At 42.4% G+C, this 13,934-nt stretch overlaps 1 protein-coding gene across 1 annotated transcript in view; it reads right to left on the reverse strand.

Moving 5' to 3' along the window:
* Positions 1-10,797: 10,797 nt before the first annotated feature.
* The window catches only part of PRKN (parkin RBR E3 ubiquitin protein ligase), a 1,144,848-nt gene continuing 1,141,711 nt past the window's right edge, over positions 10,798-13,934 (reverse strand). The window contains exon 11 of the mRNA XM_081829384.1: positions 10,798-10,977. Coding sequence (XP_081685510.1) covers positions 10,864-10,977 — 114 coding nt within the window. The 3' untranslated portion in view covers positions 10,798-10,863. The remainder of the gene's footprint in view (positions 10,978-13,934) is intronic.

Genomic DNA, 13,934 nt, shown 5'->3' on the forward strand with positions numbered 1-13,934 from the left:
GAGAATCACAATGATGGTATCTAGGGCTCTGCAGCAGAGAGTTATGCACACCAGTTGGAATAAAGCTCCTGGTGTGCTCTGGAGCCCTGTGCGGCTGGAGCATCTAAGCAGCAATGCTTTTGATAGCAAATGGCCACGTTCAGTAGTCGGGGCTTTAGTACGACACACAACCCTTGGGCTTGGACCACTGGGGGTGACAGGGGTGCAAAAGCCTGGCCCCTGTGATGCAGAGCAACTCTGAAGGACCGTTCCTGCTCCAGAGCACTTTGTAGGACTGTTGTAGGTGCACCACCGTTCAACCCCCTCCGCCCAACCCTGCTCCCTTCGCTCTGCACAGTGCTCCCCCAGGGCACCCTCCAGTACACCTGCTCTCAAACCTCTGGTCGCAGGGTCTGCTTCCTGAAAACTATTACAGTTCCCTGCTGTTTCTCCTACCGCAGCTAGTGATTTATCTTTCTTTTTTTTTTTTTTTTTAAGATTTATTGATTTATTTTCAGAGGAAGAGAGAGGGGGAGAGCATGAGCGGGGGGCAGGACATAGGGAGAGGGAGAGAATCCCAAGCAGACTCCCTGCTGAGTGCGGAGCCCGATCCCACAACCCTGAGATCATGACCTTAGCGGAAACCAAGAGTCATATACTAGCCCCGCTAGCGATCTTTCAGAAACACCCATCTGACAATGTCGATCTTCTTCGAATCCTTCAATGCCTTCCCAGTGCCCTTAATTCCAACGTCCTTAACATGACTCATATAACCCTTTATTGGCTACCCTCTGCCTATTTCTCCAGCTCAGTCTACTGCCGCCAACACCTTATGCCGTGATCATACTGAGCTGCTCTCAATTCTCTGAACATGCCCTTCTCCTTCATCTCTAGAACTTTGCGTACTTCATCTCTGCCTAGAGCATCTTTAAGTCCTGTCCTTGTCTGGATAGCTCATCTTCTCAGTCTCAGGCTTCATTTCTTCCTGTGACCAATTCCTTGAATGTCTTAGAAAACTAGATGTCATAGCATCCTCAACTTCCCTGATTGTGCCTCTCAGCATATAGTATTTTGATTATTTGTTTATTTGTTTTTCTATGTCACTAGATTATAAACCTCATGAGATCAAAGGCTGGGTCTGTCTTGTTTAATGTTATATCCAAAATACCTGTAGTCTTTTTTTTTTTTAATGGATCAGTTATTTAGTTAGGTTCTTTGTAAGAAATTTAGACTTAATGGTACAGAGTAGATGCTTTGTAAGTATTTACTGGATATCTCTTTTTTTCTTCTTTTTATTGATTATAAGAAATTAAGACTTAGTCAAAATCAGATTCAAAGTCATGTAACAAAAGGTTTAACACAGTGATTGGAGACAAAATTTTACCTATAGATACCTATAGATACCACCTCGGATCTGGTGGTGGACCCTCTGCCACATCTCGCCCCACATCAGCTGCTGGGAATTTTGGTGCTGCTGGTTCTTCGCTGAGACGTATTTAAATGAGATGTATTTAAATTTTTATGCAGTTAGCTCTCAACACTTAAAATAAGGATATTTAACATAAACACATGAATTTCAAGCTACTAAAAAATAAAATAAATCAGTTTGGAAGATCTGGTAACATGCTCCCCCATTTTTACTTAGCAAAACTGACTGGAGCTATGTCTTTCCAGGTTTGCTCAGACCCCCACAGGCTATGTACAATTGTGTTTGCAGGCAATTGTTTTAATGTGCTTTTCTGTTGCTGGAAAATTAGAAGAAAATGAAATGTATCTTCATCCTTATCAAAACATAGGAAACTCCATGAATCTGCTCATGGACACTACTTCGCTCATGGACACTAATCGTCTGGTCCCTGTCGGCATTTGAGTGCCACGGTGGGACAGTATTTCACTAGCCAACAATAACATACACATATCCCCTTTTCAAAATGCAGAGTGACACCACTTAGAAAGATGGATTGTCAACTCTATGACCTTGGGTGGTCACTCTCTCTCCTTATACTTTGTCTATAATCCAAGTCTATGGCATAATGTTGTGAAGAGCTCAAAATGAGAAGGTGTATTTGAAAGTGCTTTGTAAACAAGTACTATACAAACATACATTATTATTTTTCTCCCAGGCAAAATGGAGGTTTATTCTTCTAATTTAGGAGGCAGACGGAGGGAACAGTGGGTTATTGTGGGCAAACTTATTTTCTCTTATGATTCAAAAGATGGCTAAGGCAAAAGTCAGCCCTGAAGTCACTGCCCATCCGTTTAAAATTTTTAAAACTATTTATTTTTTTATTATGTAAAACAAACTATAGTGAACATTTTAGAGTTACCATTTTTTTCTGCTTTCACCCAGTTATGAAAGCAAGTAGCTAGATTTTTTGCCTTTGAAGAGATATGACTCTTTGAGCTTTTGCTATGAAAGATATTTTCCATCTGAAAATTTATCCACATCGTGGTTCTAATTTCAGCTTTACTGAGGTATGATAGACATATAAAATTGTAAGATATTTAAAGTGTACAACATGACAATGTGATGTGTCATACACTGTGCAATCATTCCCTCCACTGAGTTAGTTCATCCACCACCCTCACATATTACTGTGTGTGTATGTGAGAACATTTCAGTTCTACTCTCTTAGTAAGTTTTAATTATACAACACAGTTATTCATTATAGTCACCAGGTTATAATTGTGATCATTGGAACTTACTCATCTTACAGCTGAAAGTTTGTACCCTTCTACCAACCTCTCCCTATTTTTGCCATCCCCTACCCCCTGGCAACCACTTTTCTACTCCCTGTTTCTATGAGTTTGACTTTTTTTTTTTTTTATTCCAAATATACGTGATACCATGCAGGATTCGTCTTTGTCTGGCTTATAATGCCTTCCAGTTTCATTCATGTTGTTGCAAATGACATAATTTCCTTCTTTTTAAAAGACTGAATAATATACCACATTTTCTTTAACCTTTCATCTGTTGACAGATACTTAGGTTGTTTCTGTACCTTGCGTATTGTGAATAATGCTGCTATGAACATGGGAATGCAAATATCTCCTTGAGATGATTTTCTTTCCTTTGAATATATACTCAGAAGTGAAAATGCTGGATCATACAGTATTTCTAATTTTCATTGCTTGGGAACCCTCCATTCTGTTTTTCATAGTTCCTTTCTCCACACCCTTGCTAGCATTTGTTATCTCTTGTCTTTTTGATACTTTGTGGTTTTGATTTGCATTTCCCTGATGTTTAATGATGTTGAACAGCTTTTCATGTACCTGTTGGCCATTTGTAAGTCTGATTTTTGCATATAGATTTTATATCCTGCAACTTTACTGAAGTCGTTTATTAGTTCTAACAGGTTTTTGGTGCAATCTTTTGGGTTTTCTGTATATAATATCATGCCATCTGCAAATAGAGATGCTACTCCTTCCTTTCTTATTTGGACGACTTTTATTTATTTTTCTTGGTTAACTGCTCTGGATGGGACTTCCAGTACTATGTGGAATAAAAGTTATGGACATCCTTGTCATGTTCCTGATCTTAAGAGGAAAAACTTTCTTTTCACCATTGAGTATGATGTTAGCTGTGAGCTTGTCATATATGGCCTTTATTATGTTGAGGTACATTCCCTCTATACATAATTCGTTGTGCGTTTTTATCAGGAATGGATGCTAAGTTTTGTCAAATGCTTTTTCTGCATCTAATGAGATGTTCATATGATTTTTATCCTTCATTTTGTTAATGCATCATGTTGATTTTTAACATTTTGTTAATATATCATATTGACTGGTGGATGTTGAACCATACTTGCATTGCTGGAATAAACCCCACTTGATCATGGTGTATGATCCTTTTAATGTATTGTGGAATTGAATTTGCTAATATTTTGTTGAGGATTTATGGATCTATGTTCATCATGGATATTGGTCAGTAATTTTCTTTTCTTGTAATGTCCCTGTCTGGATTTGGCATTAGGGTAATGCTGACCTCGTAAAATGAGTTTGGAAGTATTCCCTTTCTATTTTTTGGAAGTCTTTGAGAGGAATTGGTGGTAATTCTTTACATTTTTGCTGGAAGTCACCAGTGAAGCCATCTGATCCTGGACTTTTGTTTGTTGGGAGTTTTTTTTTTTTTAAGATTTTAATTATTTATTTGAGAGAGAGAGGGAGCAACCATGAGTTGGGGGCAGACACAGAGGGAGAGGGAGAAGCAGACTCCCCAGTGAGCAGGGAGCCCAATGAAGGGCTTAATCCTAGGACCCTGAGATCATGATCTGAGCTAAAGACAGATGCTTAACGGACTGAGCCATCCAGGAGCCCCTGTTGGGAGGTTTTTGATTACTGATTCAATCTTCTTACTGGTAATTGGTTGGTCCAGCTTTTCTATTTCTTCATGATTCAATCTTGGTAGGTTGTAGATTTTTTCTCCACTTCTTCTGGGTTGTCCAAATTTGTTGGTGTATAATTGTTCATAGTAGTTTCAGGATCTTTTGTATTCCTGTGGTATCAGTTGTTTTGTCTCCTTTTATTTCTGATTTTATTTATTTGAGACTTTCTTTCTTGGTAAGTCTTAGTAAAGGTTTGCCAATTTAGTTTATCTTTAAAAAAACCCAGCTTTTAGTTTTATTGTTGCTTACCATTATCTTTTTGGTCTCCATGTCATTTATTTTTGCTCTGATCTTTGTTATTTCCTTTCCTCTACTCACGTTGGGCTTAGTTTGTTCTTAATTTTGTAGCTCCTTGATGTGTCCAGTTACATTGTTTATTTGAGATTTTTGTTGTTGTTTCTTGATGTAGGCATTTCATTTCAGTTTTGAATAACTCCCTTTAACATTTTTTCTAAGGCCAGTCTAGTGGTCATGAACTTCATCAGCTTTTGTTTTTCTGGAAAACTATCTCTCCTTCAATCCTAAAGGACAACTTTGCTGTGTAGAGAATTCTTGGTTGGCAGTTTTTTTCTTTCAGTACTTTGAATATATCACCTCACTCCCTTCTGGCTGGCAAAGTTTCTGCTGAAAAATCTGCTAACAGTCCTCTGGGAATTCCCTTGTACAAAACAAGTTGCGTTTCTCTTGCTGCTTTTAGGATTCTCTTCTTGTCTTTAACTTTTGACAATTCATAATGTGTCTTGATGTGGATCTCTTTAGATCTTATTTAGTACATTTTGAACTTCCTAGATCTGGATATCTGTTTCTTTTACTAGGTTAGGGAAGTTTTCAGCCATTATTTCTTTGAATAAGCTTTCTGACTCTTTCTCTCTTCTTGCAGGATTCCAATAATCTGGATATTGGTCTCCTTGATAATGTCCCATAAGTCCTTCATGCTATCTTCATTTTTAAAATCCTTCTTTTCTTATTTTTAAAGATTTTATTTATTTATTTGACACAGACAGAGAGAAAGCTCATAAGAAGGGGGAGAGGCAGAGGGAGAGGGAGATGCGGGCTCCCCACTGAGCAGGGAGCCCCATGTGGGGCTTGATCCCAGGACCTTGAGATCACGTCCTGAGCCAAAGGCAGATGCTTAACCAACTGAGCCACCCAGGTGCCCCTAAAATTCTTTTTCTCTTTTTGCTGCCCTGGTTGGATGAGTTCCACTGGCCTGTCTTTGAACTCGTTGATCCTTTCTTCTACTTCATCTAGCCTGCTGTTGAACAAGCTCCTTCCAAGGAGATACTGGCAACTTGCTTCTTTTATTAGAATAGGCTGAAGGGAGGTGGGAAAGGTATCTGCTGGCTTCCCTTGTCTCTGGGCAAGATTGCAGCTAGCCCTCAGATGCCTGTTAAATTGGAAGCCTTGTTCTAAGGTGGCAGCTTTTAAAGTATTTCGATAAACCCCTTTCAGGGAAAGATGGGAGACAGTGTTTTTTGCCTGGTTCCTCTATGCTGAGCCCTGGGTGGGGATAGCCAGTTAAGAATTGCTTCTTTGTTTGCTACAGTTCTGTGGGACTCATGAGTGGAAGCCTCTTTGACTATCAGGGCCAGGGATCAGAGACCCGTCCCTTGGGTAAGAGCCATAGAAGTTGGGGTGCAGACTTGTGCACAAGCTCCTTCCAGGAGGACACTGGCAACTTGTGGTGGATTAGAGGGAGAAGATGAGAGAGGCATCCTCGTGTTTCCTTGGTCTTTGGGGAGGATCACAGCCAACCCCCAGTGCCTGCTAAATTAGAAGTCTGGCCTGGAGGCAGCAGCTTTCAAAGTATGCAGGTAAACCTCCTTCATGGAAAGACTGGAAGATGGGAAGTTTTGCCTGCTCCCTCTGTGCTAAGTCCTGTGGGGATAGATGTGGTGATTGCGGTGTGCCCCGTAGGAATTGCTTCTGTGTTTGCTATAGTCTTGTGGGTCTCATAGTCATAAGCTTTATTGGTTTTCAGAGCTAGGTGTTTGGCACCCAGTCTTTACAGTTGGGGTGCTAGATGTAGGGTCCAAAGCCTTCGCCCTTCTGGGAGAAGCTGTGAGTTGGGGGTTCCATCCTGATTGTATGGCACAGTGCCAGGAGTAGGGTATATGGCAAGAGTGTGTCTCAGCCTTTCCTACCCATTTTGATGTGGGTATTTTCTTATTCATCTGATATGTAGGAGTCACTCAGCTAGTTTTTGGATCTCTATCAGAGGGCACTGCCCCATGTGTAGCTGTAGGTTTGGTGCATCTCTGAGGGCAGGGAGCTCAGGAGCCTCCTATGTCACCATCTTGGATGACTCCTCTCCACCATTCTTGTAGAATGCTTTCCCGGCTTCATGGTGAGAAGGGAGGTTTGGGGATGAAGGAAAGAGTTGTCATTCTTTCAAACAGCACTTAATGAGTACCTACTATATCCTAGGCATCCTGGGCACTAGAGGTTATAAGGACAAAATAGGTACAAACCTTGCACCAACAAAGCTCTGAATTTTAGTGAAGAGACAGGGAAACAATACTTCAGTGTGATGAATGTATAACAGAAGCATTTACAGTTGTCTGAGAGCTTCAAGGAGGTAGTGGGGTGGGCAGATGGTTTCATGCAGGTGACATATGATCTGGGTCTTGAAGGTTGAGTAGGAGCTTGACAGGCAGGGATGGGTACACTCCCTTTAGACACTATAGATTTGTTACTCAGTGAGAGCAGTCACTGTTCCCAAACTACTTTGATCAGCTACTGCCACTGAAAATGATTTCCTTTGTGGCTTTGGACAATGCCATTAAAAATCCAGAAGTCTCAGTTTTCCTTCCAGTTGAATAGGGAGAATAACATCTACTCCTTGGAACCACTGGGAAAATTAATCAATTTATGTGGTTTGCAAGATCAAGTGTTTACTTATTAGAAAGCCTCCAGAGGGGATATATGGAAGGAGACAGAACATGGGGAGGAGAACAAGCAGGCAAGAACAAGGGGAAGCAAATAGGACTGGACTCTCATTAGTCTATGATGGATTGATCTTCTGTCACCTATTTCCCAAACTCCCAGCAGTTTCAACCTAAAGCTTGCTCAATATTTTAAAATCAATTTAAAACCAATTTTTGAGTTTGCTTTTTTTAAAGAAAAATATTGCATTAATCAAAAAATGCATTAAGTTTAGGGTCAAGCAGCCTAACTGATGAAAAAAAGCCTGACTGGGCCCCAGGAGACATGGGCTTGCTTGGCTGGATAATGTAATATCAAAGACTAGAAACCACTCAGCTTTCAAGGGAGAACAGTGGAGAGCAGGCACAAATACTGAAAGGAGAAACCTTACAGGTGAATTGAATTGAAAGGAAATGTGAAGAGGGTTAATGAGGGTACTTTGTTAGTACAAACAAAATCCAGACACGAGGCTGCATCCAAAGCCTTCAGTTCCAAGAGGGGCCTGCAATTAGATTTTATTGTCAGATGTGTAGAGAGTCCTCCTTTCAAAGATTTCGTATCAGTGGAATTGCAGAGGTCATCTGCTTTTTGAGAGAAATAGAGGGAACAGACAACAAATTGGTCCTACTAAAATAAAAGTCCTTTCTCTTACTGAATGGAATTGGTCTTTTAGTTTGATGAAATAGGACAGGACTTTCCATGTCCAAGAGTAGCTATGATTGAAATCAGGAGGCTTTGGAGACTTGGTAAATCAGATCATAGAGAATTCACTGGTTATTCTGTATTCTTTACCCTCCTCTGGCCTGCACCTGGAAGGCTGACTCCCCCAGGCTGTGTTGCTAGGACCCCTCGAGGTTGGCTTTTGGTTGGATGTGGAGACATCAGCAAGAGATCGGAGGGTGGGAGAGGGAAGTGGAGATGTCCATCTTCATTCCCTTCCTGCTTGGGGCCCACTTCTGGCAATGCTGGACCCTCTATGGTTATACTGGCTGTCAAGAGGTCCCACTTCCATGGCTCCAGCCCCCAGGGTTATTCCCTGTGTGACACCATTTCCTTCTTTTGTCCCTTCAGGCCTCGGGCGGTCATGGCTCCCCACTGACGGTGCCCTTGGAGGCCCTCCATGCTGTTTGGGTTCTTGCGACTCTTCCCCACCGCTGTAGGTCATCCGTGACCTTTTAGTTAAAATCTCTTCATGTGCACATTTGAGTTGGATTCTTTTTCCTGTAGGACCCTAATAAATCAGAGATGTAGGGGAAAAGGGCAGCAAAACCCCAAGAAGTTGCCTTCTGTTCTCAGGCAACAGTGGATAGACAGACTCTTCCAGCTCGGTTGGTCAATTTGTTTTGTTTCATACCCATAAGAGGGGTATGAGGTTGGTCCAGCAGCTTGAGCAAGGAAGGAAGGACCCTCGTTTCAGGGAGGTCTTATTGAGGGCCACCTCTTCCTGAATTCTTTCTGGGATAACTGTCCTGAATTAACTATTCTTTTTCTGAATTCCTATCATACTGATTGTTTGTGCAGCCCTTGTGGCATCTAATAAAGTAGTATAAAGTCTGTGAGAGCAGGTACTTTATCCCCAGAGCCTAGAACAAAGCCTAATGGATTATAGGTGTTTAACACATATTTGATGCATGAATGAAATAATGTCTTTTTCTTTATAGATGTAACGATCGCTCAACAAACATCTATTAAATATCTGTGCACCAGATAAGATATTTGCCTCTGTATCTTTGTCCATGCAGTATTTTCTGCTGGGATGTTCTTTATCATCCTTAACCCACTGTCCTTTTGACAAACTCTGATCTACCTTCCATGACTTTTCTGGGGAAGCATTATACAAAGCTATAGATTTCCTAAACTTCGTTTTAGCATATCAATATTGTTATATATTTTCCTTTAAGTCTCCCCTATGACTCCTTTATGTGACTCTGAAGAAAAATATATTTATCTGCAGGGGCGCTTGGGTGGTGCAGTGGGTTAAGTGTTTGACTCCTGATTTGGCTCAGGTCACGATCTCATGGTCATCAGATCGAACCCTGTGTCAGGCTCTGTGCTCAGTGAGGAGTCTGCTTGAGATTCTCTCTCTTCCTCTGCCCCTGGCCCTGCTCACTCTTTCCCTAAAATAAATAAATAAATCTTAAAAAAAAAATACTTACCTGCAGTTTTCCAGCAGAATGTCTGGTGGATACAAATACCTGATTTAATGTTCGCTAATTGGTAGTCTTTGCAGACACAGGCCCCTGGGTCCTGGTCATCTATGCTTAAGGCCAGCTCTAACTTTCTTTCTCCCACTTTCCTGAGTTGAACATTAAGGTTTGAATGGCTTTAAAAAATTCTGGGGGGTTACCTCAATCTTTAACACCATGGTTGGTTAGTTTTTCTTGAATGGAAGCCTTTGTCCATGTTTGTGGTCATAAGAGCATATGGATGTAAGTTGCTAGACCAACTCCATTTCTTGGCGTCTTGGTCTAGTCTAGCTCTTCTGGGCTACAGTGGTGCTGAGGTGGGGGTGTCTCAGGGATAATCTTCCTGACATCAGTATGCAGTGAGCTCGTATTTGAACGCCCCTGGGCTAAAATAAAATCACCAGAAAGAGTATTTGCTGCCTCTGTTGCAGAAATGGCAATTCAGACCTGTCTCCCAATATGCTCCTGGCCAACATTTTAGAAGCCGATGAGAAGACCTGAATTCACTAGTTATGTTTATGTGGTTATGTTAACATTAGTAAATAAGCCCACAGAATACCTTACAAAGATATACTTCTTTACGCTCTTCTTTCAGAACATTCAGATATTTTAAATTCTGTACTGTAAAATTAAAATGTTCTGAAATTTCTATGTCTATTTATGAGGTTCCTGTCAATAAAGTAACTAAAAGATTTATCGGGTAGATTTGATGTTTAAAACCTTGTTAACATCTCTATCAGTAGAAAAATAGTGAGCAAATTCATCAACTGTGCTGAAATTTTTATTTCTTTCCTCTAAGGTTTGGCTGATCATAATTAATAAATAAAAGAAAATGTATTTGCATTTCCCTAAGCTTGATATAGTACATTGGAGATTAAGGCTCAGTAAACACGTTCTTTACCTAATCAAGACTGAAATACAATTTAGCATACTTCATGATACTGCTTAGAAACAGTAATATCCTTGCATCATATAATACTTCTATGCACATCATTCCTGGAGATAGCTTCACCACTGATTTTAAACAAGGCACTTCTGAAAAAGCTATAAATGTGGGGTTAATATTGATTGCTCTGATTCAGAAATTGTTAAATTGTTTTCTCTCTCCTCTAAAGACTCCTCTGATCATGCTATGTTCCTTTCCCCTATTCCATATACCCCTGGGGCATATCCCAATGGCCATCTACAGCCCTACCCTGAGGAGGTGGGTGGTTCTGGGAGGATCGTGAGGGTGGGATAGCCAGAGTCCCATTCCCCGTGGCTATAGGCTACTAGTCTGGTTTTGGGGTTTTTGTTTTGTTTTTTTGTTTTGTTTTGTTTTGTTTTTTAGATTGGAACCCTCTTGACCTTCAGGAAAAAGCTTCTGTCTCTCACCCATATCCCGAGCCTTATTTTGTAGAAGGAAGAGGGCACTCTACCTGAGTAACTGCTCCTGAGGCTTCAAATAGGGTGCCGCATTCACCTTCATGGTACGCTTCCTTACAGTCCCGGCAGAAGACGAACTGCAGAAGAACACACACGTGTTAGGGATGGGTTTGTTGGCTGCATTTGGACCTAACATGTTTTTCCTTTTCCACGCTCGCTACAGTCATTCCTCTGACTTGTGTGATGGCTTCTGTGCCAAATTACTTTTTGCAAAGAGAAATAAAGTTATATTTTGATGGTATTGTTCCCTCTTTACTAAATAATGTTCCAAGCCCTATAGCAGGGTTTCAAAGATGCACGAGTCTTATTTCCTATCTTTATGATGTTTCCAGTCTGGCAGAAGAGAAAATAATGTAAACAAATACCTGTCGTTGAGTGGTACTGGTGTTAGGATATGAGGAAATCAACTTTATTCAAGAATTTCACATCCAAGATCTGTTTACATACACAGAGGATTTATAAGTTCATGTTAGTAGACTTAGTTTTGCATTGAAAGCCTATTACGGAAAGAAGAAAGAAATTGTGTCCCCTGCGAATTCATATGGTGAAATTTGACCCCCAGTACCTCAGGACGTGATTGCATTTGGAAATAGGGTCTTTGAAGAGGTAAGTGTGGTAAAATGAAGTCATGAGAGTCAGCCCCAATCCTGCGTGACTGGTGTCTTTATAAAGAGGAGATTAGGACACAGACACACGTGGACTGAGAGATGACCATGGGGGGACACAGCAAGAAGGCGGCCATCTGCAAGTCAGGAGAGAGGCTTCAGTGGACCCAACCCTGCTGACACCTTGTTCCTGGGCTTTTAGCTTGTGGGAGTGTGAGAAAATAACTGTTGTTGTTGGAGCCCCCCAGTCTGTGGTCCTTTGTTATGGCAGGCACGGGTAGCTGATACACGGCCTGGAGCGGATCTGCTCACCTGGGGATGGTGCCCCTTTCATCATTCACACACCACAGAATGGGAGAGACCTGGGGAGCAACTCACTGCTCTCCACCCTCCACCTTCAGGGAAGGAAGCCACAAAGTGAGTGCTGGAAAAAGAAGCTGTCCTCCCACCGTCGGGAATCTGGAGGCCCCTCTCGAATGACCCCATGGCCACCAGACATGCTCCAGAGTGTGGCTAAGGGTGTGGGCCCTGCAGTCGGACACATGGGATTGAAGTCATCAATCCGTCACCTGCCCACCGACACCCCTCGGGAAGCCTGTGCCTCAGCTCTGTGCCCTTTGAGAAGCCGGGGTAACAACAATAACCATCTCGTCGGATCCGTGTACACGGCGGGTGAGCTAGTCCACGTCCGCTGACACACGACACGTTCTGAACATCAAGCAGATAACAGCCAGGGACTGTTTCCTCCCCTCCCCTCCCGTTTCCCAGCTGAGGAAGGAGTTGCTTTACCAGAAAACAGGCTCCCTTCCAGGAACATTCTCTAACTCCCTGGGGAGAAACAGGTCTCACAGTAGAAACTGTATTCGGAGAAGATGCTCTGGCAGAGGAGAGCATGATCAGGGAGTACGGAGTGTGGGCAGTGGGTGGTTTTCTAACACTGGCCCAGAACGAGCTGGTACTCTTCCCATGGAGAGGCAGGTTCAGGTCTCTTCTGCTTAAATATGCATGCGTTCGCTACTTGGCCGATAGCCCGCGGTGGAGGTGATGGCATGCCGTGTCCTGGGCCCAGGCCTGAGGAAACGGGCAGCCTCCATGCTGCCAGTGTTCCCGAGAGGCTGGTGTGCAGAGGAACCCAGGCTGTGGGCCGGCAGGCAGCCAGCACCAACCTGCCCGCCAGGCGTCTGAGCCGTATTTCCAGGGGCTCTTCCAGCCCCTGGATGAGTTGCCCCAGCTGATCCCAGGTGGAACAGAGACAAGCTGTCTTTATAGGACCCTGCCCCAATTACGGCCTTGTCGGAAAAAAAAAGAGAATAAGGCAAAACAGGAACAAGACTGTTGTTGTTTTAAATCACTAAGTTTTGGGGTGTTTTTTACACAGCCATCGATAATGGATAGGGTAATGGCAGTGAGAATCCGGAAGACTCAGAAAAGTTGCAGAGGCTTGAAGTTCTCAAATGAATATTCCATAGCACAAGCCAGTTTTGCTGCAGGTAAGACTGGTTTGAACTGATAAACAAACCCCCAGACAAACAGGGTACAGAAAAGTCCAGCTTTATCCCCCAATACATCACCACCCTTCCTTGCCTCCAAAAGAACAGCCCGTCCGAGGCCGTTTTCCTTCATGCTATCTTCACCGCAGAAACAGAACTCCCTCCTTCCCTGTGTCCAGTTTCTTGTTTCAACAGCTCGTCTGAAAACTGTCTTAATCGCTGAGCATATTAAACAAGAAAGGCAAGGATTTGATAAGGAAAAGGCCTCTACAGATAAGAGGCAGTCTACCTTCTAGCCATTATTTTTAGAGTGTTGTAGTCTTATTTCTTCTCACAGCACAGAGACTGGTCCCCATTTTATGGGATATAAACTTTATTTAAAGATTCAGGTTGGTGGGAGATGGGCGTGTCAGGTTGTCTTTACACAATCTGCCAACACCACCAGGCTTTAATTTCTGGCATTTTTTATTTTCCCTGAGCTGAAAGCTAATCCAGTGAACAGAGAATGAAGTGGATCTTAGGGCTTCCTCTTAAGATGAAAAACAGTTTTTTTTTTTTAAATTAATGTGTCACTCATCTTTGGGTCTGCCCCAGAGCCATCGCTTTGCGCTCTCGCACTACATTCGAAAAATGCAGCCCGGACGGTTCAATCATTGAGAGGCGCTCACTGTGTGATTTCACCCCAGTGCCTTCCAAGGAAGCAAGCCTGATCTCTCAGCATGACAGGGAAGACGCTCCACATCTTATTAGCTAGTGGATGAGATATAAAATCAGTTTCATGGTAGATGATCACCCTGGAGGTTGATCAGTTTGTCAGAATAAATAGGCCTTTCCTGACCCAAAGACATTAAATCCCTTTCACACTGGGACTACGAAGAATGGACTAAAAACATAACAGGAAAGGAAGAGCGCACGAAGATGAAGGCCTCCCCGTTTCAG

This window comes from Leptonychotes weddellii, chromosome 8 (assembly GCF_054177405.1).
Source record: "Leptonychotes weddellii isolate Sample4059 chromosome 8, ASM5417740v2, whole genome shotgun sequence".
Classification (NCBI taxonomy): domain Eukaryota; kingdom Metazoa; phylum Chordata; class Mammalia; order Carnivora; family Phocidae; genus Leptonychotes; species Leptonychotes weddellii.